At 52.6% G+C, this 22,517-nt stretch overlaps 1 protein-coding gene across 1 annotated transcript in view; it reads left to right on the forward strand.

Moving 5' to 3' along the window:
- The first annotated feature begins 921 nt into the window (after nt 1-921).
- XKR7 (XK related 7) overlaps nt 922-22,517 on the forward strand; it is a 29,161-nt gene continuing 7,565 nt past the window's right edge. Inside the window, exons 1-2 of the mRNA XM_023626297.2 lie at nt 922-1,579; nt 21,523-21,725. Coding sequence (XP_023482065.2) covers nt 996-1,579; nt 21,523-21,725 — 787 coding nt within the window. The 5' untranslated portion in view covers nt 922-995. The remainder of the gene's footprint in view (nt 1,580-21,522; nt 21,726-22,517) is intronic.

The following is a 22,517-nucleotide window of genomic DNA, read 5'->3' on the forward strand; positions in this document are numbered from 1 at the left end:
ACTTCTCTCCTCCAGCTGCAGGGTGTTCTCTCTAATCCTGACTTGATCACATTACTTCTTTGCTCAATTCTGCAGTGGTTCCCCATTGCTTCCTGGATAAAGCACATCTTCTGGCCCTTAAGGATCTCATGGCTCAGAACTCTCCAGCCCCATCTTTCTACCTCCCTGGATCTGTGATCCAGACTTCCTTAAAAACATGCCCCCCAGCCTCAGGCCTCCAGGCCTCCGCATTTGCTCTTTCCTCCACCTGGTGTTTCCTCCCAGCCCTTTGCCTCCAATGTAGCCCCCTTGGCTGCCCCTACTCTACTAGGGCCGTGGCCAGATGAAGGCAGTCCCCGAGGGAGGGAAGGGGGAGAGTGGGGAAGAGACAGCAACTCTCAGAGCTGCAGTTTTCTCAGCTTCAAAACAATAAGAAGACAATAAAAAAGGGACCTCTCAAGATCAAAGAAGGGGATGGAACAATATGTGAACACTCAGGAAACTAGGAAGTGGCGTTTTAGCATTGAGTGATTGCTAACGTGTTACTGGGGTGCCCGCCCAAGCAGCCCCTTACTTCCAAGTCCCTGGTCCCCCACCCTCCTCAGACCCTGGCCACCGAGGTAAACAGAGGAGATAATGGAAGAGGAGAGGATGGAGAGGAGGGCAGTGAAGAAAAGAGGAAAGAAGGAAGCGGGGAGGTGGGTGAGAGGCAGAAAGCATGTGGCTGGGGCCCCACGCCTCTGAGGAAGGAGGGTGAGGGTGACCCGGGATGCTCTTCCCTCCCCTCCCCCTCTTTCTTCCCAGGGGGTTTGCCCCCATCCGGCACAGCCCAGGCGGGATGGGGGAGGGGAGGGGGCGGCGCCGAGGGGAATGAATAATTGAAGTAGAGGGGAGGAGGAAGAAGAAGAGAAGGAGGAAGAGGAGGAGGCAGGAGCCGCCCGCACAGGGTCCTCCCCACTCCGCACCCCACCCCCTCCGCCGCCCGGAAGTCGCTCCCCGCCTCCTGCTCCGCCAACATGGCCGCGAAGTCGGATGGAGCGGCGGCCGCGGCCGGCCCGGGGCCGGAGGGGGCGGCCGGAGGAGCCCGTAGCGGTGCGGGCGGGCGCGGGGAGGCGGCGGCGGCGGCCGGGGGCCCCGGGGTGACGGGGGCGGGAGGCCCGGGGCCTCGCTACGAGCTGCGGGACTGCTGCTGGGTGCTGTGCGCGCTGCTCGTGTTCTTCTCCGACGGCGCCACGGACCTGTGGCTGGCGGCCTCCTACTACCTGCAGGGTCAGCGCACCTACTTCGGCCTCACGTTGCTATTCGTGCTCCTGCCCTCGCTTGTCGTGCAGCTGCTCAGCTTCCGCTGGTTTGTCTACGATTATACGGAGCCCGCGGGGGCCCCGGGACCCGCCGTCAGCACCAAGGACAGCGGCGCCGGCGGCCCCGCCATCAGCACCAAGGACAGCGCCGTTGCCTTCCGAACCAAAGACGGCAGCTCGGAGCTGGACCCCCCGCCAGAGCCCTCCTCGGCCACAGCCTACCGCCGCCGCTGCTGCCGCCTCTGCATCTGGCTGCTGCAGACCCTCGTCCACCTCCTGCAGCTCGGCCAGGTCTGGAGGTAGGAGAAGCGCAGGTGAAGGGAGCAGAGTTGGAGGAGTGCCGGTGGCAAAGGGCTGCCTGCCGCCCCAGCCCTGCTCTGACCTCTCCAGGTTCCCCTCCTGTCCTGACTTCTGCCCCACCCCACCCTATTGCAGTTCTAATTTCTTCTCTGCCAGCTCCTCCTTGGCCTCTGCCCTCAAACTCTGACCAACCCAGTGTCATCCTCTCTGATCTGGCCATTGAGGGAGGAGGGGATGGGGCAAGAAGAGAGAGAAACAGATCCTCAGGGATGTGTGAATGAGGAGGGCCCAGGGCTGATTGGGATGAGTGTGAAGCTTGGAAGAGGGCCTCAGGGCTCCCTCCATCCCCGACCCACTCGCCTCTGCCTGAGTGCCGAGCCCAGACTTGGAAAAGATCTCAGAAGTCCTTCCTTGCTCTCAAAGATTCTCAGTTCGGAATTATGGTGCATTCCCAACCTCCCCGGAGAAACAGAATTTGAGGCAACTAAATGAATATCCCACTCAAACTTTTTGGACTTTTGGGAAGGGGGTGCTGGAACCCACTGAGAATGTCTCTGGCTTCTTCTCTTTTCCAGGACTTCCCCAGTGGCCCCTCTCCCCAAATGGAGCCAAGGGGATTTGAGATCTTGAATCTGAGGTTAGATGGCCGCTAGCTGTCCTTTAATCTCAGGACAGTAAGACAAAACTGAGGCTTTGTAAAAGCACTTCCAGGCCTCTTCCTATGCCAAGACTGACGGTGCCTGCTGAGCTGAGCTAACTGGAGAGAGGGGGAATTCCAAACCTAGGGTTCCCCTTGAACTAGAATTGCTCTAATAGCTTAGGCTGTACTGTGCACTGACAGAATGAACTTACCTACTATATAATCTTATGCAAAGCCCCTCCTGCCTCCAAGACTCAGTTTCCTCACCTGTGAAATGAGAGAGAATCCCTACTCTTCTTATCTCATTGGTCTACCATCACATCTTCCTTACCTGTTGGGATGGTCAAGTGAGAGGTCTGTGTGAAGGCCCTGCAGACTTTAACATATTTTAGGAATGTAATAGATTATCGTGATTATCACAGATGTCAGGCAGGAAAGCTTGGAAAAGGTCAAAGTCAACTCTAGAGATGTAAAGAGTGGTTATTGCTGTTGTTATATTTATTCTGGTACTTGTTAACACGTTCTGCCTAACTCAGAAGATTCAGTTCTGGGCTGCGGGTTGGAAACAGGACTCCCAGGGTTTGTCCCAGCTGCTCACTTGCTGTGTCACCCTTGTTGTGTTGCCAAATCTCTCTGCCTTGGTTTCCCCATCTACGCCTTCCAAGATGATGTGTATATTCCATTTAGCCCTGGGGAAAAAGGGGGGTGGAGCTCTATCCACACAAGGTGGTGTTATTATTATTAGCTTGACACATAAAAATATTCATGTCTACATCCAGGAACTAATCTGCATTTATCATTCTGTGCCGGAGTGGACAGATGGTGAAAGATATTTTTAGATTCTGAAATGGTAACTTCCTATTCTTGGTAGCCAAAGCTTCATTCCCCTTTCCCTTCAGCCTAAAGTGGGCCAGCTGCCCCTTGACTCATTGGCTATCTCAAGCCCCCTTCTTCCGCTTGTTCAGAATCCACCTACAAGAAACTAATATTTCTTTCTTTAACATTAACTGAATTTCCCTCAAACAGGGCAAAAAATGACCAAGGGGTGGGGGTGAGGGTCTCAGGGGAGAGGCTGAGATTGCTGAGGGTCCATTGAGCTCCCTGGTTTCTTAGATAAAAGGACTAGCTATTTCCACTCTCCCGTATTTGTGAAATGAGGGGGTTAGGATGAGATGATTTTGCAGGAATGACAAACTAATGGCCCTTGAGTTGAACCTGGCCTATGGAAGTGTTTTGTTTGGATTGTATAGTATTTTAAAAACCGACAGTCCCAGCTTCTCTCTTGAAAAAAACTGAATCTAGCAGTATCAGGCCAGTAACAATTTAGACAGGGTTCTATATGGTCCAGTTTGTCCAGTTCCATTCCCTATGATCACATCTGGACCATTTCACTTAGGCATTAGGGGCACAAGAACCCTAATTTACAGTTCTATAACAATTATTTTTTTAAGCACTCACTTTGTGCCAAGCCTATTGGTTGCCTTTTTAGCTGTTTCATCTCTTCTGTCTCTCTTAAGGACCCTGTGATGTGGTTAGTATTATCATTCCTACTTAATAGATGAGAGAATGGAGGCTCGGACAGGGGGCATCCTTGCCCAAGGTCACACAGCTAGGGAGTACAAGAGCTGAGACTGAAGACTCTCTGTCTTCAAAGCCCAAGTTCAATTTATCCACCCTGCAATTCTGCCACTAAAGTGTCCCCCAAGCTCAAAGAATTATGAGTCTGAGATCCCAAGATTCCAGGATGATAGAAAGTCAGGGCTTCTGCTGCACTGAGATAAGAATGTGAAAGGAGCGGGGGGTGTGGGGAGTGGTACTATGTGGATAAGGATGGGGAGACAGTGTGTCTTGTGGGGAAAGTACTGGATTCGGGGGTGGGTAGAGTGGGATCAGGAGACCTTCATCTTCATCCCAGTTTGTAATTAGCTTGCTAGGTGACCTTGGGTGAGGCTCTTCCCATCTCTGGACCTCAGTTTCCCTATATGTGAAGTGAGAAGGTTAAATTTGATGACCTTAAGAAGCTTCCCTTTTCTGGAATTCTAACTCTGGGTCTGGTTGTCAGAGATAAAACCTCTGGGCCTCTGGGTCCCAAAAGCTTTGGATTCTAAAATGGCTGAGGGCCTGGCTAAATGGAGGAAAATCCAGAGAAGGTACAGAGAAGCCACCAGGGCTGGCATTCCTAGAAATTCAGCAATGTTGGCACAACATGCTTGCTTCCCACATGAAATGTTGCCACAATGCACAGGTTCGCTGTTCAGCAGGACTTGGTGCAGATGTTCTGAGGGTGGAAGCTGGGGTGGTGAGGAAGGAAATGTGTGTCTGAGCCCTCTAGGACCAAAGCTGGGAGACTGGCCAGTCATTCACCTTCTGATCCCACGCCCTCAATTCGGAATAAAATAATTTGAATCATAAATGTATCTTTCAACTCCTCACGCTTGTACAATGCCATAAAGAAGTCGAATGCTTTGAGGAGGCAGGTAACACAGACCTGTGTCAGTAGATGGGTGTCAGACAAGAGGACATTATGGGCAAGCAGTGTCCTCGAGAAGGGGAAGCTGCCACTCGGCTCAGCTGACAGTGCCATGAGAAATCACGGACCCAGTATTGTTAAGGCTTGATTTCTCAAGAGAAATGGGAAATTGGGATTTCTTTGTGAACCCTGTCCATTTTCAACTGCTAATTAGGATTTTTTGAAATAGTGTCAACCAAAGGAAACACATTTGTGGGTCTGTCCTCTTTATAACCTCTGGTCTAGCTCTTCACAATTGAGAGGTCCTTTCTTATTCTATTCCCAAACAAACCTGTGAGATGGGTGGTGTTATTATTTTGAGTACAAAATAGGGCTCTGAGGAGGGAGAAGAGGGAAGGGGGTTCACAGACACTGCTCACCCAATGTGTCCCCAGGCCCCACGTGAGGTGCTCTAGGCTCATAATTTCTAGGCTCTCCTTTCACCCTAAAACCTTCTCTCTGGTGACAGTTGACATATCCATTTATCAGACAGGAAAGTGAGGCTCAGAGAAGTCGAGTAACTTGTGCAAGGTCAGCCGCTGAGGAAGTTGGGGAGAGGTGAGGTGCCAGCACAGCTTTGTCCAGTTCACGAGCCCAAGCTCCATGCCTGGACCAGCACACTGGCTGCACTGGGGGCACCCTGAGCAATGGCCCCGGCAGAGGCAGATTGATCCCTGAGAGAAGAGCACACAGATCCTTTGGTGGGACATGAAGCTGGCTGCAGGCTGGGCACCAACCTATGTTTTCATCCCTCCCCACCCCTCTACCCTGACCCTCTGAGCTGTTAAGCCACTCAGGGCTGTTAAGCCAATTAAAGTCCTCACCCTGTCTCCTCTGACCCTGTGGGCAGCAGAGCGGTAAGCCATAGATCCTGCTATCCCTAATCTTGAACTCACTGGGCTCCAGCTTTGCCCAGATAAGCATGGTTTGCTAAGCCAATTAGTGGGAGATGATCTGGCATGGGATTCCTCCCAGGCTGTCAGAATCTCGGGACCCCGGAATGGAGAGGGAGGGAGAGAGGCACACTGGGCTTTGAAGGCACTGCCTCTAATACCCCCTCCATATCTAGGCCCCAGCACTGCTCCCTCTGCCTCCTCACAACCCTGCACTCAAGAGAAGTTCTGAAATGAATTAGTGACCTGCCTGGTGTGAAAGTCAGGCTCTGGGTCTCCTCTCCAGGAAACTATATTCTTGGCGTAATGGTTAAGAGCGTGGACTCTGGATTTAAATGTCCTCAGTTCAAATCTTGACCCTACCACTTCCTATATGTGATCTTCACAAGCCATATAATCGCTCTGTGCCTGAGTTTCATCTCTTGTAAACTAGGGACCATAATGGCACCACCACTTGGCTCGTTTCAGGGTTTCATGAGATAATGTGTACCAAGCATTTTGCAAAGGACTGGTCCCATCTTCAAGTATTCAGAACTGTTGGCAGTGATTAGTGCCCTCAGCCTGGGCTTTATTCCTGCAGAAGGAGGTTTGTTCACTGAGCAGGTGGCCGGGGAGGGAGCAGGAGGGCAAGAGGGCCTCGGAGGCCCCTGAAGCCACAGGGACATGGCTGCTGTTCATGTAATCTTCAGTCATTCATTCAGCAAGTATTTATGGGGCGCCTCATGTATACCAGGTATACGTGCCATATACTGTATACTGAGTTAAATGCTGGGAATAGAATTGTCAACGAGAGAAAGTCGCTGCCCTCGTGGAGCTCAATAGTCTGATGCGGGAAACCAATACACAAATAAAATATAATATGTATCATATACATAATATAAAATATAATGGGTCAGATAGTGGTAAGTGCCATGGAAAAAGGGAAACAGGGCAGGGAGCTACAGAGTCCCAGGGAGGAGGGTGTGTCTTTTTGAGATAAGGTGGTCAGGGCAGGGAGGTGGTATGTAGGCAGTGGACGAGGCAAGGGCGAGCTGTGTGGAGGTCTCGGGAAGGGTGTTCCAGGCAAAGGGAGGGAGAAGAGGGAGGAGGAGACCATGTGGCAGGAACAGAGGGCGGGGTGTAGGAGAGGATGACGGACAGGTTGGCTGGGCCAGATCATGCAGGGCCTCACAGGCCCCAGGGAGGACCGGTGCTTTCCCTCTGCATGAAGTGGGAGCCCAAGAGGATTTGAGCAGAGGAGGAACAGGGTCTTGACTTACATTTGACAATGTGTGCTGCGGCTGCTGGATGGACTATAGACTGCAGGGAGGCCAGGGTAAGCCTAGAGACCCACGAGGAGGATGCTCGATGATCCAGGGGAGGGAATCTGGGGGCTGGACCAGGGTGGTAGCAGCCAGGGCAGGATCTGTCTGGGGCAGAGCAGACAGGATGTCTTTTCTTCTGTGGTCAGTTTCCCCACTGGGGCCGGAGAGATAATGGTTAGGAACTCTTACCCTAGAATCAGCCACATCCTGTGTCTGCCACTTTCTGTGATTTGGGGCAAATGGCATGACTCACCTGTGCCTTGGTTTTCTCATCTGCAAAATGGACATCCTAATCACATAAGGCTTGGGGAAGTAGTATATTAAATACTGTATAGATAGTGTTTAGGACAGTGCCTGGAACATAGGAAGTGCTCAATTCTCATTAGCTGTTACTGTTTGTATTATTGTTTATAAAACGGGTCATGGATTCGATTCCATCATGTGATACCATATATCACAGCCCTCTCACCATCATTTCAACCTGAGTATCTCTGAGTTTCTCTTTTTTGATATGTTGGTTACGTGTCTAAGATTTTGTTTTGATAGTCCTTCAGCTGAAACAAGTTTTCAACCCCGTGAACTCTGACTTTGCAGGGTTGTTCCAGTGTGGCCTCACCACGCCCCTCCTGGGAGACCCCTCTCCAGGATGCTCTCCACCCCTACTGCCCCCCTCATCCGGCAGCAACCGGCCATTAGAGCTGCTCCTAACAGACACAGCGGCGGCAGTGGGGCCCAGCGTCCCCCGTTTGATCTATAAAGACCACACAGGAGAAGCCCTAGGGGCAGGAGGGAGGGCTGCCAGGAAATGGCTTTGAACCCCCGGCAGCTGGGGCGAAGGACCCCGGGGAGAGGAAAGAGGATGGGTTGGGATCTACTCTGGCCTCTCCATTCACCACCCTGCCTTTGTTAGGGCCTCGGAATTCCTCCTCTGGGAAATCCTATCGGCCTCCAGTTCCCCCCACCCCACCCCATCCCGCCTCCACCTGCAGTCGCCATAGTTCTAAAGCTCGGGGCTGACTCTGCCACTCTGGAGCCAGAGGCCTGGCCCTGGCTGCCCTCTGCCCCTCAAGTGAGTCCAAATGCTTTAGCCTGGCATCGAGGCCCTTTGCCTCTCCCGCTTTCATCTTCTCACTGCTCTGGCCCCCCAAACACTAGCCGCACACTCCTCTCCTTCATGCCTCTGAGCAGCTGCTACAGTCCTTCCTCCAGCAACACCCTGTCCCGTTCTCCTCCCAGCGAAATTCTGCACATCCTTCAAGGCCAAGCTCAAACGCTACCTCCTCAGAGGAGCTTTCCCTGAGCAAACCCAACACATGCCCCTCTCCACCCCCAAGACCCACCTCCCGCTCTCTCAATCGGGCAAATTGTTGTTTTTAATCTAAAGTGGAAATCGCTTGATTGTTTTGTCTGTTTATAAAGGAGCTCTATGCTCTTGTTGAAACCTTGGGCAGCACAGAAAAGGGAGAAGACTCCCCTCACTCATTATCTCCGGGGGTGGAGAGGTGGGGTTCGAGGAGATTTCCACTTACTCATTAGATACTTCCTGTATTGCTTGAAGATTTTACTCTGATTTTTAATTAACCAAGAAATACAGGTATACATTCACCTGGTTTTAAACAGTCAGATATTACTGAAAAGTATAGTTGCCATTTATAGAGACTTAGATTAGATCATTCCTCTTTACAACAATCCTGTCAAGCAGAGAGTGTGGTGATGAAGAAGCACTGTAGAGCCCAAATTCTGGCTCTGCCACTGAAGAGCTGTGTGACCTTGGGCAAGTCACTTAATCTCTCTGGGCCTCAGTTTCCTCATCTGTGAAATGGGATAACAATGTTCCTACATAAATTGCCATTGTGGAGGCTTATTGAATTAATATTGGAACATCTTTGCACAGTACTCAGCATATGGTTAAGGGATCAATTAGCATTAGCTAGCAATATCGGCCCACTTTACAGATGCAGAAATTGATGCCTAGAGAGGTACCAGCCTCCCAGTTAGTAAGTAGCAAAGCCAGGATTTGAAGTGATGCAGTCGGGCTCCCAAGCCCACATGTGTAACCACCGAGTGATACTGCCTTCTGCTAGTTAAGTGTATTCTTACAAAACAATCAATCATGAATTCCTCTGGGAAGAAGGAAAAAAAATTCAGAAAAGTATTTTTAAATTTTTATTTTCATATAAAGTACCCACTGTTAACATTCTGGGTTCTTCCTCTCAGACATCCCCCCTGGGCACGATTCCTCTGCAGCCCCACAGACCTGATCATATTCTGGTGTGATCCTCTGCCCACCTGGCTGGTTTTCCCAACAGATTCCAAGCGCCTGGAAAGTTGAGGCCTCATCCTTTCTTCTCTCTGTCCCCCATGGTGACTGACCCAGAGCAGATCCTCTGTTGCTGTTGGTGGCCTTGCACCCAGCCAGCTTTGGCAAGGTCCATAGCAGGTTCTTAGAACGTGAAGTCTGTTGAAGCAGGCTCTGTGTCTGCAGCTGATGTGGGGGGCGCCAAGGCAGTGTGGGAGCCCAGGCTGGGGCTCAGTTCCCGGGAGGAAGCAGGTGTGGCTGACTTAGAAGATGGAGGAAGTCAAGTTTCTCGTATGCAGTAGGTGCTCCATAAATGTTCGTGTGAACCGAATGGAATCTTTGAAATCAGAATCTTAAGCAAGACGCTTCACTGCCTTCAGTTGCCCCAGCTGTAGAGTCCAGCTGGGAGCTTGAGAACCCTGGATGAGTTTCCCCAGGAACGGACAAGAGAGCAGAGCAGCCGAGACCTTGGGGCACTGTCGCTGCTCCTGGCTCCATGACTTCCCAGCTGTGTGCCCTAGGCAAGTTGTTTCACCGGCCAGAGCGCTAGTCTCATCTGTGAAATGGGGATAGTGAGACTCCCCACCTTTTAAGGTTCTTGCAAAGATGACTCAAGGTAATATAAATGCACAGGACTTTTACATACTATACACTCAGAAAATATTTACTACTGTGACTATTGGCCCAACTGGCAGCCTATCCTACTTGCTTAGTAACAAGAGGGTGGGTAGGAGAGGGGCATCAAGGGTCCTAATGCTTGCTAACCCTCACCCATGGACCCCCCCTTTCAAGGGAGGAGACTTGTTCTGTGGCTGCAGAGATGGTGTGAGGACAGATGACAAGCCAAGGTTGAAGGGAGGCAGAATCTGTCTGAATAGAAGCAAGAACACCCTGACAATCAAGCTGCCCAGCAGCAGAGCAGGCTGTTCCCCAGGGTGCGGCCTCCATATTGCAGATGTGTGCAGACAAAAGTGGCTGACAGTGGCGAGAACGCTGGAGCAGGGGCTCCTGCTTTCAGTTTGGAGGATAAACTAGGTGCCCTCTAAGGCCACAGAGTCTTTAAGGGTCTGTGGATCTATCTTGGGGCCTGTATGTATGATGCTTAATTGCCAGACCACAGGGTGTGAATCAGTGGCCCAAGGGCAAATCCAGCCTGAGGATGTGTTTGTTTGGCCCACACAGTATTTTGTTCCCTACTGTTTAATGAAACTTTTTATTATGGAAAAAAATTTAAATATACAAAAGTAGAGGGAACAGGATAATGATCCCCTACCGTACCACCATCCTGCTTCAACAATTAACTCCTGGCCAACTGCATTTTCCCTAGGCTGGCACCATGCAATGGAACTTTCTGCCGTGATGGACATGCTCTGTCTCTGCACCATCCGAAACAGTAGCTATGAGCCACACATGACTATGGAGCAATTGCAATGTGGCTAGCGTGACTGAGGAACTCAATTTTAAATTTTGTTTAATTTTAATTAAATTTAAATAACCAGATGTGGCCAGTGTAGGGTGCATAGGTGTGGGAGAGCATTGGTCTAGACCTCTCCTCATTTATTTCCCTTCCATGTTATTTTGAAGCAGATCTCAGACATCAAATCATTGCATCCATAAATATTTCAGTATGTCTCTAAAAAGATAGACTTTAAACATATATAACTAAAATATGTAATACTGTTATCACACCTAAAAAAAGGAGTAATACTTTCTTTAAAATTCATAGGGTAGTTTTTGAATTAGTTGCCAACATTTCCAAACTGGGGGGGGGGGGTTTTGACATAAATATCCTAATTTCTACATATTCTTGAAAAATTGAAATACCAACCACACTGACCTCCCAGGCTCCCAGGGCAGCAATTAGCTGGAGTGGAGGGACAGCTGGCTTTTTGGACAGGGCACTCCTCTATTCTTCCCCAGAGTCCCTCGTAACGATATGGCTCTGCCCCTCTCCCATCTAGGAGCTCACACCCAGACTCTGCCACCTAGGATGTCACACCCAGACTCTGCCATCTAGGATCTCACAGACCAGGGGCAGATACAAGTGATGCCTTCTCCCTGCCTTGATCTCCAAGTATCTTCCGATGCCATCAGGAGTCTAGAATCCAACCGCCTCTCCCTCACTGGCTCATGACCTCCCAACTGGACATAGAGATAACAGGAAAAGAGAGAAAGGGGGGACAGAGAGCCTTGAGCTAGAGTATGGGGTCCTGGGTTTTAGTCTCTGCTCTGTACCCACTTCAGAGATGTGGAAAGTGAGGCCCAGAGAGGGGAGGAGAGCTGGCTGCACTCATACAGAGAAGAACATAAGAGGTGGGAACCAAATGCTTTGCTGGAGAGGGGCTGCCTGCCTCCCTGCTGGGAGCAAAAGCAGCACTGGCAGGGGGCTGATGGTGGTTGGTGAGATGGGAGAGGGTCTTGGCTTTTCAGCCAGAGCCTAAAATTAGTGGCAGGGAAATATTTGGCCTTAGCCCAGCAAAAAAAGAGGCGCTGTGACTCTGTAGGGGGCTTTCTGGAGGAGTGAGACAGCCCAGCTCCCAGCACCACGCGAAACGGGAGCCAAACGTGTAAAATCGCATTCTTTACTGACATTTATGACTCATTTGGCTGCCAATCCTGGGAAGGTCCCATTTTGCATCCTTGCAGGAAGGCTCAGCATGGAGGCGGAGGACTGATGGGGAGGAGGCCTCAGGGCCATTCCCCCCAAGAGCTTCCTGGGCTACATTGCAGGTGCAGGTGAGGAAGCTGTACAACTGGGGGCCCAAAGTTTCCCCAAGAACCCACAGATTGCATCTGGGGCCCCATGGTCTGGCTCAGCTGGATCCGTACCCTGTGGTAAAATGGGGGCCTCAGCCAGTCCTGATTTGAGATGCAACTCTGTTGCCTCTGGCTGTTGACCTTGGGTAAGTCACTTGTCCAAATGCCCGTTAAATGTCTCTAGAGTCCATCCCCTTCTACCTGGGCCATCCTCACCTCTCACCTGGCAACTGGTCTCCCACCTTCCACCCTTGCTTCCCTCCAATCTGCTCCCCACAGCCAGAGTACTCCCTCTAAAATGTCTAATCCCATGGCTCCCTTGTTTAAAACCTTTCTGGGACTCTCCATCTTAAGATAGAGACCAAATCCTCCACCATGGCCCACCTCATCTCCTGCTTTCTCACCTCCTTCTCTGGGCCTCAGCCTTTCTGACCACTCACTGCTCCCTCCCAACTCGGGACCTTTGTCCATGTCGCTCTTCTGCCGGAAACTCCCTTCCCTCTCTCCTTCACCTGGCTAACTCCTGTGCCTGCCTCAGATCACGGCTCAGTAGCCACCTCCTTCGCAAAGCCTTCCCTGACCGCCACGGCCTCCCCGAGCTGGGCCAGGCCCTTCTCCAGTAGCACTGCCTTCCTCTCTGCTGGAGCACAGAACCCTGTTTGGAGCATGTCTGCCCATGGAAGGTTTGTTATTACATGTTTACATGATGATTTAATTAGTATCCACGTCCCCCACTAGACGGGACCAGATGAGCTGGATCTGTCTTGCTCCCCATTGTGTCCGCCAGCATTGTAGCACAGTTCCTGGCCCATAGTAGGTACTCAAAAATGCTGGGTGAATAAATGTCAAATGAAGCTCTTCTATTCTGACATTCAGTTTCCTCATCTGGAAAATGGGGACAATGCCCACAAAACCTCACCGGGCTGCAGTGAGGATGTCAGTGAAGCACATACGGAAGGTCCTCGATGAGTAGCAGTTATTCTTAGAGAGAGGGCGGAGACCCGAAAGAAGACTCTGCCCTGTGAACTTGCCCCAAAGGGAGCCCTCTGACCTTCTGACTCCTGGGGAGTCAAATTTAGTGGCACAGGGACAGCCAGCCCAGGAGTGGACCTCAGTTCTACCAGAAACTACACTAGAATGACAAGGCCTCCTCTTCCTGCTGGGACCTCAGAGCCACACGACTCCTTATAACCTCCCATTGGTTGAGTGCCCAGCACCTGGACGGGCACTGTGTACATATCACCACCTTCTGACATCATAGCTACCCTGGAAGGTGGGCATTGTGCCGAGGGCTTCAGAGAGGGAAGCAACTTGCCCAAGACCACACAGAGAGTAAATGAGGAAGCCAGAATCTGAACCCAGGTCTCCCAGTCTCCGGAGCCTGGGTCCTTTCCCTCTGCCCTTGACCACCTTTCCTCGGGGAGCTTATAAAGTACATTCACACTCTTCATCCATCCACTTGTTCAAGAAACAAATATGTGTGGAACATTAACTATGTGTCAGGCACCAGGGACATAGCAGAGAACAGGATGGCCATGGTCCCCACACCATTGGGGAGACAGACGATAAATATGCAAGCAAGTAAACTAGACCATTTCCGGTTGTGATATGTGTTACTAAGAAAAGAAAACAAGGTAACGTGACAGAAAGTGATCAGAGGGGTGGGTAGAAGTGCTTTGGAAGGGGGATCTGGGCAGGGCTCTCTGAGGAGGTGACACTGAGCTGAGATGGAAAGAATGAGAATTTGCCAGGCATTGGGGAAACCCTTTCCAGGCAGAGGTCCTGAGACTGGAGTGAGCTTGGGGTTTTGAGGAAGCAGCTGGAAAGGTGCAAGATGGGGAGGGCGGAGGGAGATGAGGTCCTAGACGTGGACACACACTGGATCGCACTGGGCCTCCAAAGGCGTGGTGGGGATTTTAGTCTAAGGGCAGTGGGGACTGGCACGACCTGACCTAGGATTTCACAGGATCCCTCAGGCTGCTGGGTGAAGAATAAACTCTAAGAGGCCACGGACGGAAGGAAGAAGACCGGGGGAACGGAGGGGCTGCTGCTTGGAGTTGGGTGGCCTGGACCAGTGTGGTGACACCGGGGTGGAGAGAAGCGCTTGGGTTCAGGACACAGCTGCTGGGCCTTAATATTTTCAGAACTGGATGGGGGGAAGGATGGGCCTGAGGAAAAGTCCTTGGGGAGGGTGAGGGTCAGGTTACCTGGGCCCTTTTTGTAGAGGAGGACTGAGGCCCACAGAGGGTCGGATGTTCCCAGAAAGTCCAGTGAAAGACTTGAGCCTGGGCCCCCTCACTCTCCAATATGGTATGTTTTCTCTAAACCCACATGATCCCAGGCAAAGCTTTTAGGTCCAACTCTGTCCAACATGGGTCCTCCGTGGCAGCCCTACTGCATGCCTTCCAGGTAAGCGAAGCTGCCGTGGTGGGCAGCTGGGGGACGGAACGGGCATGAGACTTGTTGACCTGCCCATCCCTTCTCTGGCGCAGGTGCCCGTGGAGAGCCAAGTCTGGGTCCCAGGTCTGGCCCTAACTTGCTGTTTGACTTGGTGCAAGTCCTAGTCCCTTTCTGGGTCTCAGTTTCTTCATCTGTAAAATGAGGATGATAATAGTACCCACCTCAAAGATTTGCTCTGAGGGATGGATAATATGTATAAAAAGGCTTAGCACAGTCTGTGATCCAGTTAGTGCTCGATAAATGTGAGCTACCATTATTATTAACACCTGCACACTGTCCCCCTCCGGACCTGCAGAGCGGTAATGGGCTCGGCTGGTATGGGGTGTCCAGCTCCTTCCCCTCAGCTCTGCCTGCCCAGCTCCCTGCTGGTCACCCTCCAGAGGTCTGCGGGCCTGGCCCACGCTGGAGACCGGAGAGCTGGCCAGGGTGGGGGTGGTTCCTGGATGGAGCGGGGGAGCCGCTGGAAGCTGCTGTGTTTTTGGCCCAGAGCTGTGAGGGGGAGTGGAGAGGGGCGAGAACACACACTCGGAAACGCCGAGACCGACAGATGGAGGAGCTGAGGATGTGAGAGACACAGACAGACAGAGAGAGACCCAGAGCTGGGGAGAGGAGGAGCAGGCAGGGGAGGACGGCCGGAAAACTGGTAGGCACGCTGAGCCACGAGCTGAGCAACAGACCAGCAGATGAACCAAGCAGCCTAGAGACTGAAAGGCAGACAGACAGACCAAAAAGCAGACCCAGAATCCAAGGGGACAGACAGGCTATCCTGACATCCAAGGGACAGACAGAACGACGTTCCTAGCTTCTAAGAGCAGACAGACAGGCTGACCTAGGACCCCAGGTTTAGGCTGACTAACAGACAGACAGAGAGACAACGTGACCCACAGTCCAAGGGACAGACAGGTGGACTGACCCAGGGTCCCAGGGTGAGACTGATTGACAGACAAATAGATTGACTGACTGACAGTAACTGAGGAACAGATAAATACATAGGCTGACCCTGCATTCAAGGGGTAGACACAATGACAGGCTGATCTGAGCCACAGACAGAGACAGTGATCCAAGATTGAGGGCAGAGAAAGGGACGGGTCCAGGCACGAGCCCAGGTCTTACCGTCTGCATGGAAACAGGCCCAGGCCAGAAACCCAGCCTAGTACCAGAGACTCAGGGTGACCCCGCAACAAAGAACAGGAGAGAGACAGGGACCCAGATGCCGGGCCCAGAGGCTTCCTGGCTTCTCAGGGCCATGGGATCCCCTCATCTTTCTCTCTTCCTTCTGCCAATTAGAGAGGGGCCCCCAACTCTGGGGGATGCTGGGAGTTTCCTGGATCACAAAGGCAGCCACTCGGGGAGAAAGGAATGAGCTCTGCCCATCTCTTGCCCCTGCTGCCTGCTCGTGGAGACAATGGGGTCCAGAAGAGAGAGCTTTTTGGGTCCTTGAGAGGAGAGATTTCACACCCTAACTGCTGGCTTCTCTCCTCTCTAGGCTTGGCTTTTTTGCTCCTAACCCCACCCTCAACAATACACATTTATCTGCTCTTCCAATTTCTCCCTGGACATCCTTTTTCTCTGAGCACAAGACTGGGAGTCAGCAAATTAGATCCAAGGTCGACCTCTGTGCACCTCTGTTTCCTCACCTGTAATATGGGTGGTAGAAGCTGTCTGTTAGCTCCCAGCTCATGCCAGCCTCAGGCAGCTTAAGGATGGGAGCTGTCAGAGTTGGGGAGGCCCAACCAGGCTGAGGAACATCAGGGAAGGCTTCCTGGAGGAGGAAGTACACAAATGAGTCAGTGAGGATAGGAGTTGCCCGTGAGATGTCCTGGCTTTATGCAAAGTCAGGCAGAGAAGCCCCAGGGCTTCCAAGGTCAGGAGGGAGACACATGCACACACTCACATTTATTCACTCAATACATATTTATTGAGTGCCGACTACATGTGCTAATACTGGGGACACGGTGGTGACCAAGACAGACAAGGTCCCTACCCTCATGGAGCTACAGTGGTAAAATAGAAAATAAATGTGTAAATTGATAAGTAAGATTACTGGATAGTGTATGTTAAGAAGAAAATAAGACAGGGCAATGTGGTAGACAAGAGTGATTTGACAAAGGTGGAGGGGATGACATGCGATGGGTGGCCTGAAAGGCTTCTCTGAGAAGGTGATGCTGGAGCTGGTGAGGAGCCAGCCACAGGAGGATCTGGGGAAGGGGGGTTCCAGGCAGAGCAAGTGGCATGTGCAAAGGTCCTGGGTCAGGAACAAGTTTCACTGGGTTCCAGGAACCCCCAGGGCATCTGGAGTGCTGGGAACAAAAGGAAAAGAAGTCTGAGATGAGGAGAGAGAAACAGGCAGGGCCAGATGGTTTAAGGCCTGCAAGCCAAAAGGAGAAGCTTGGATTTTGTTCCAAGTGTGATGGGAGGCCCTTGGAAGGTTTGGGGAAGGAGAATGACATGATGTGACAGATTTTAAAAATACCCCACTGGTTGCCATGTGGAGAATGGACTGCAGAGGGGCAGGAATGGAGGCAGAGAGCCCACCAAGAAGCCAAAAGATGACGATGGCCAGGACCAGAGTGGTGGCAGTGGAGAGAATGGACAGCCTGGGGATGCGTTTTGAAGAAGAGCAGACCCCCACGTCTGGATTCCTTTCCCTGAAATGGAGCATCCTTCTCTGGGTGATATCGGTCCCATTTGTGGTAAAGCTCAGCTTCTTCCAGGGTTGGCCCGGTGGCCCAGCGGTTAAGTGCGCATGTTCCGCTTCTCAGCAGCCCGGGGTTCGCCGGTTCGGATCCCAGGTGCAGACATGGCACCACTTGGCAAAAGCCATGCTGTGGTAGGTGTCCCACGTATAAAGTAAAGGAAGATGGGCACGGATGTTAGCTCAGGGCCAGTCTTCCTCAGCAAAAAGAGAAGGATTGGCAGTAGTTAGCTCAGGACTAATCTTCCTTTAAAAAAAAAGAAAAAAAGATTAGCTTCTTCCAACTTCCTTTCAAATGGAGTGGAATAGGGTAGGCTTCCTGGAGGAGGTTTCAAGAGGGGCTACTTGGTGATCAGGAGAGCCAGAGGCCTCCACCTAGCATATGCTCTCTCTCTCTATATGCACATCCCTCTACAGTTTACAAATGTTCACAAGGAGGAAAATGAGGTTCAAAGAGGCAGAGAGACTACCCAAGGCCACACAGCAGTCCAGGACAGGGCAGGGCAGGAAACCCACAAGCCCAGCATATTACCATCTTGCCTTTCTGATCTTCACCCTGGTGGCTGTGATGTAGGCAGGATGGCGAGTACTGGCCCCTTTTTGGTGAAGGTAAAACTGAGGCCCAGGGAAATTAGGTTGCACGTCCTGGGCAAGGCTGTTTTAAGACCTTTATAGGCCCCACATCTATCAAGCATATTAAAATGCAGCCACATCAGACATCAAATGTAAATTATATATAGCCAGATAAAAGCCAAATTACAATTGACTGGCTGATATCGTGTTCTGTTTTGCAGACATTTAATTAAACATTTATTAATTTTGATTCTGCAGTTTTTCCCTGTGTTTTGGAGCCAATTTTTTTTTTCCAGGCCTCAAACATTTTCCTAGGCCCATAAAAAGCTTGCAGGCCCTTGGCAGCGAGCATTAGTGCCGGCTAGAAGGAACAGCCACAGTTTTGGGTCCTGTTGCCAAAAGGGGCAGAGGCCGAACTCAGGCCCTTTCATCCCCAGACTGTGGTGTGGTCTTTCCACACTCCCTGCTGACCCCACGTCCTTAGGACTCAGAGCCCTCCTTTCTTCCCACGTGTCCCCCAGCCACCCGCCCCGCTCCAGCCCACAGCTGCCCTGGCCTGGGTGAGTCCTTTGTCTGCGGTTAGCTGGGGTGTGGGGCCTTGGAGCTGGCAGAGGAGGGGGCAGGAGTGGGCGGGGAGGTGGGCAGGCAGCCTGTCAGGTGGTGATGGATGCTGGCCGGGCCGGGGCCTCCCTCATGCTGACCTGCGCCAGGAAACAGATGGTCTTCCAGCCTGAGAGAAACTTCCAGGGTGTTGCCCTCCCCCAACTCCCCAGGCCCCTTCATGTTGGACCAGCTGGTCCTTCCTTCCTGTTCAAAGCCAGAGCCACAGGAATGGGGTCAGGGGGAGATGGAGGCCCAGAAAGGTGGTCTGTGTTCTGGGCCCCTCAGAAGCTCTGGGAGCCATCTTGGTCTCTCCCCCAGACTCCTACCTCTGGCCATCTTCAGCTGTGCTCTCTGTGTCTCCTCTGTGCCCTGTCATTTCAGGCCTGGACCAAATCCCAGCCTCTCCGGGCTTTCCTCCAAGCCAGCCTCCAGAGTGCGCTTTCTAAGCCACTGAGCTGATCACATCACCCCTGATTCTGGGATAGAATTCAGATTTAGAATAAAATATAAACTCTTCAGTCCAGAATTTGATGCCCTTCACACCTCTAGTCTTCTTATGCCCCTGCCCGTGAAAACCCTCCCCTCCAGGCCCAGCAAACCACTGGCCATTCCCCTAAAAGGCCATGTTCTCTCTTGCCTCTATGCCTCTATGCGTTTGCCTTGGCTGGTTCTTCCCCCTAGAATGCCCTTCCACCTCCTGTGGGCCTTCAAATGTCTGCCCATGCTTTAAAACTGAGACCAAATGTTTCCTCCTCCAGGAAGTCTTGCCTGACCCTCTCCCCCAGCTAAAGTTACCCCTCTGTTCTCTGGGTTCCACAGCATCTTAAAGCATCTGTTTCAGCTCTTATCTTGTCTCTCTTCCATGGGACTGTGGGATACTTAAGAGCACAGCCTGGCACATAGCAAGTGGTCAAAATGCACTTGCTATGTGAATGAATGATTCTGGCTGCAAGGATCCTTATGTGGGGGATAGGCAGGGCCAGCGAATGGAAGATACAGGGAGACAAATTTCTGCTCATCAGGAGAAACATGACCCAGCCCTGGAGCTGCTCAGAAGCTGAAGGCCCTGCCTCAGGACATGGGGACTCCCTATCCTGGGAAGCATGCCAGCAGAGGGTGTAAAGTGCTGATGGAATTCTAGCATCGGACGGGAGAGTCAGACGTAGGAGCCTTTGCATTTCTCGAGTCAGCTTCTGAGGGAACAGGCCTCTTCCCCCTCCCAGCTGCCAGTCCCATACTGTGTCATGTTGAGGGTATGTCTACACCATCAACTGTGCTGGAAAGACCCAGGGATGGGGAGAAGAGCCCTAAATGGGGCATTTCCAGCCACATTTTGGGAGGCGAGTTTGGGTCTGGAAGGATCTCCGAGTCATCAAGTCCATCCCTCTTGTTGGCAGATAAGAAAGTGAGTCCCAGAGAGGGCCACACCATTGCTAAGACTAGGATACTCATTTGGGGAAACTCTGGGTAGCTGCTGATCCCAAATTCCAGGGAGCACTGTGGTTCCTCCTTGGGCTGGCAACACACAGTTGAATACAGTTGGTCCCCAAACAACATCCTGGCAATGCCAGCACTTCACATCTGGGAATAGATCCCCCCACCCCCAATCCCTGGTTTCCCAATTTTGGATTCAGGCAATAGGGTCACTAGATCTGTTGGGATTTTCCCCCCTTGTTTCCGGGGCGATCACGTCTAGAGGAGCCCTCTCTATGCCTGCCCCTGAATCAGAGAATTGGGAGGTTGGGAGGGGCAGGGTCTGTGGCTGCAACAGCCAGGGCAGAGCTGCTGGACGAGGAACCAGAGCAGAGGGGAAATCAGACCTAGAGATCTGCGTGGACAGGTCTCTTGTCACCCTAATGGGCACTGCACTTTAGGGTTACAAAGTATCTTCTCATCCATTTAATCGTCACAGCCACCTTGGGAGGGATTAACGAGGTCTCGGAGAGGGTCATGCTCAAGATCACACAAGAAATTAGAAGCAAAGTCAGGAATTGAACTCAGGACTTAAGAATCCCTTCCATACCCTCTGCAGGGTTACCAGAGTTCCGTGCAATTAAACAAACTTGTGATCGTGTGCGAATTCATTCATTTAGCCAATACAGACTGAGCACCTACTGTGTGCTAAGAACCGAAGGTACAGCAGTTAGCAAGCTGACCCAGTCATCCTCACGGAGTTCACCATCTGGGGGGGATGGATGCATAACCAGGAAGTTACAACCCACTGTGACAAGTGCTGGGTTACAGGAAGCCTGGGAGAGGCCCCTACCCCAGGTAGAGGGTGGTAAGCAGAGGCTTCCTGGACACAGTCATGTTTAAAAGGTGAGCCTTGGAAGAAATGCAAGAGTTATCCAGGTTTGGGACTGGGGTGGGGTTGGGGGACAGGGCAGGGTGTTGTTCCAGGCAGAGGGAACAGTAGGTGCAAAGGCCCAGCGGTGAGGGAGAGCGCTGTGAGCTGGAATCTGTGACCTGTACAGGGCAGCTGGAGCCATGAGGTTTGATAGGAGAAGAGGCCCAAGAGGAGCAGCAAAATCTTCCATGCCAGGGGATCTGTGAGCAGCTTCCCTGGGCCCTGTGGGGAGAACTGTCACTCAGTGGTGGGTCTGAAGAACAGCCCAGGGAGCTGCTGGTGGCAACAGAACGGGGGGTTGGCACCAGGGACTGTCCCTGAAGGAACCTTTGTGTGGATGAACTCTTTATGGCTTATGGCGTACAGTGAGAGGCAGTGTTGCCTAATGGTTAGAGTATGGGCCCTGAGGCCAGGCTGCCTGGGTTTGAATCCTGGTTCCACTGCTTTCTAGCTGTGTGACCTTGGACAAGTGACATACCTCTCTGGGTCTCAGTTTCCTCTTCTATAAAATAGGGATAATCATAGGGCTACGGTAAGCTCAGTGCGCTGTGAGGTGTCAGGAACCCTGCACAGAAAGCAGGCCCCAACCTGCCCTGGCAGTAATGATGAGGACGGTGCTGTATTAAGGGCTTACTCTGTGCCAGTGCTTTAAGCTAAGGAGGCCATTCGGAGCTCCCCAACAGCAGCCCGGGGAGGTGATCCTTTCAGTAGGCCCATTTACAGCTGAGGAAAGAGGGTCAGCGCAGCGAGGGAATACACACTGCGCGCTCGCCTTTCGCTCTTGCTGGGGGCCAGTGGTGGGCTGGGAGGGGGGCGAGGGGGCCGAGCGCGCGGGAGCCTGAGCACGGCGTCCCTCCCGCAGGTACCTGCACGCCATGTACCTGGGGCTGCAGAGCCGCTGGCGTGGGGAGCGGCTGCGGCGTCACTTCTACTGGCGGATGCTGTTCGAGAGCGCCGACGTGAGCATGCTGCGCCTGCTGGAGACCTTCCTGCGCAGCGCGCCGCAGCTCGTGCTGCAGCTCAGCCTGCTGGTGCACCGCGGCGGCGAGCCCGACCTGCTGCCGGGTGAGCCCCGCCCCCTGCACCCTCGCCCCAGGGCTCTGGGGATGCCCTGCGCCCCTGCCCGCTTAGGGCTCGCTCACCTTCAGTATCCTGGCGGCCCCACTTGTCCACTCTCCCCGCTTCAGGCACCCTGGGGACGCCCCGTGTAGCCCCCAACCTCCCCCAACCCCGCCCGCTCACTGTCCGGGTTTTGGAGGCCCCGCCCCTTCTACTCTCACCACCCTCCAGGCCTCTGGGACGCTCATGTGCCCTCCAATGGCCCACTTACCCTCAGTGTTAGGAGAGACCTGGCCCCTCCACCCCGTCTCCTCCTCTCAGGCCTCCCCGCCCCGGGCGCTCCCCCCTCCTACCCTCCTCCCGTCCCATTGCCAGGGCAGACCAGACCCCATTTCTGCCAAGTCCAAAGAGGCCCTCACACTATCACCACACCTCAGACCCTCTGGGGACTCCCTGCCTCATTGACCTGTCCAATGACCAAAGGGTTCCAGAGAGCCTGTGCATCCACCCTGTTACTGCTCTTCAACCTCCCAGGGACTCCGCCCAGGCCTGGTCCTGGTCCCCATGCACCCACCCCCCACTTTGCCCCTTCCCTAACTCCACAGACCAGGTGAACCCCTTCAGTGACAGAGAAAAACCATGCCTCCAGTCTCCCTGGAGCTCCCCATGGTCCTCCCACCCAGACACTGCCCAACCCACCCTCCATGTCTGGAAAGACTCTGTCACCCCCTCTTGGCTCCCTGGGGATCCCTTGCCCAGGATATTGGGCCCCAATCAAAACTCTTCCCACCCTGGATT

The sequence above is a fragment of the Equus caballus genome, chromosome 22 (assembly GCF_041296265.1).
Source record: "Equus caballus isolate H_3958 breed thoroughbred chromosome 22, TB-T2T, whole genome shotgun sequence".
NCBI classification, from domain to species: Eukaryota; Metazoa; Chordata; class Mammalia; order Perissodactyla; family Equidae; genus Equus; species Equus caballus.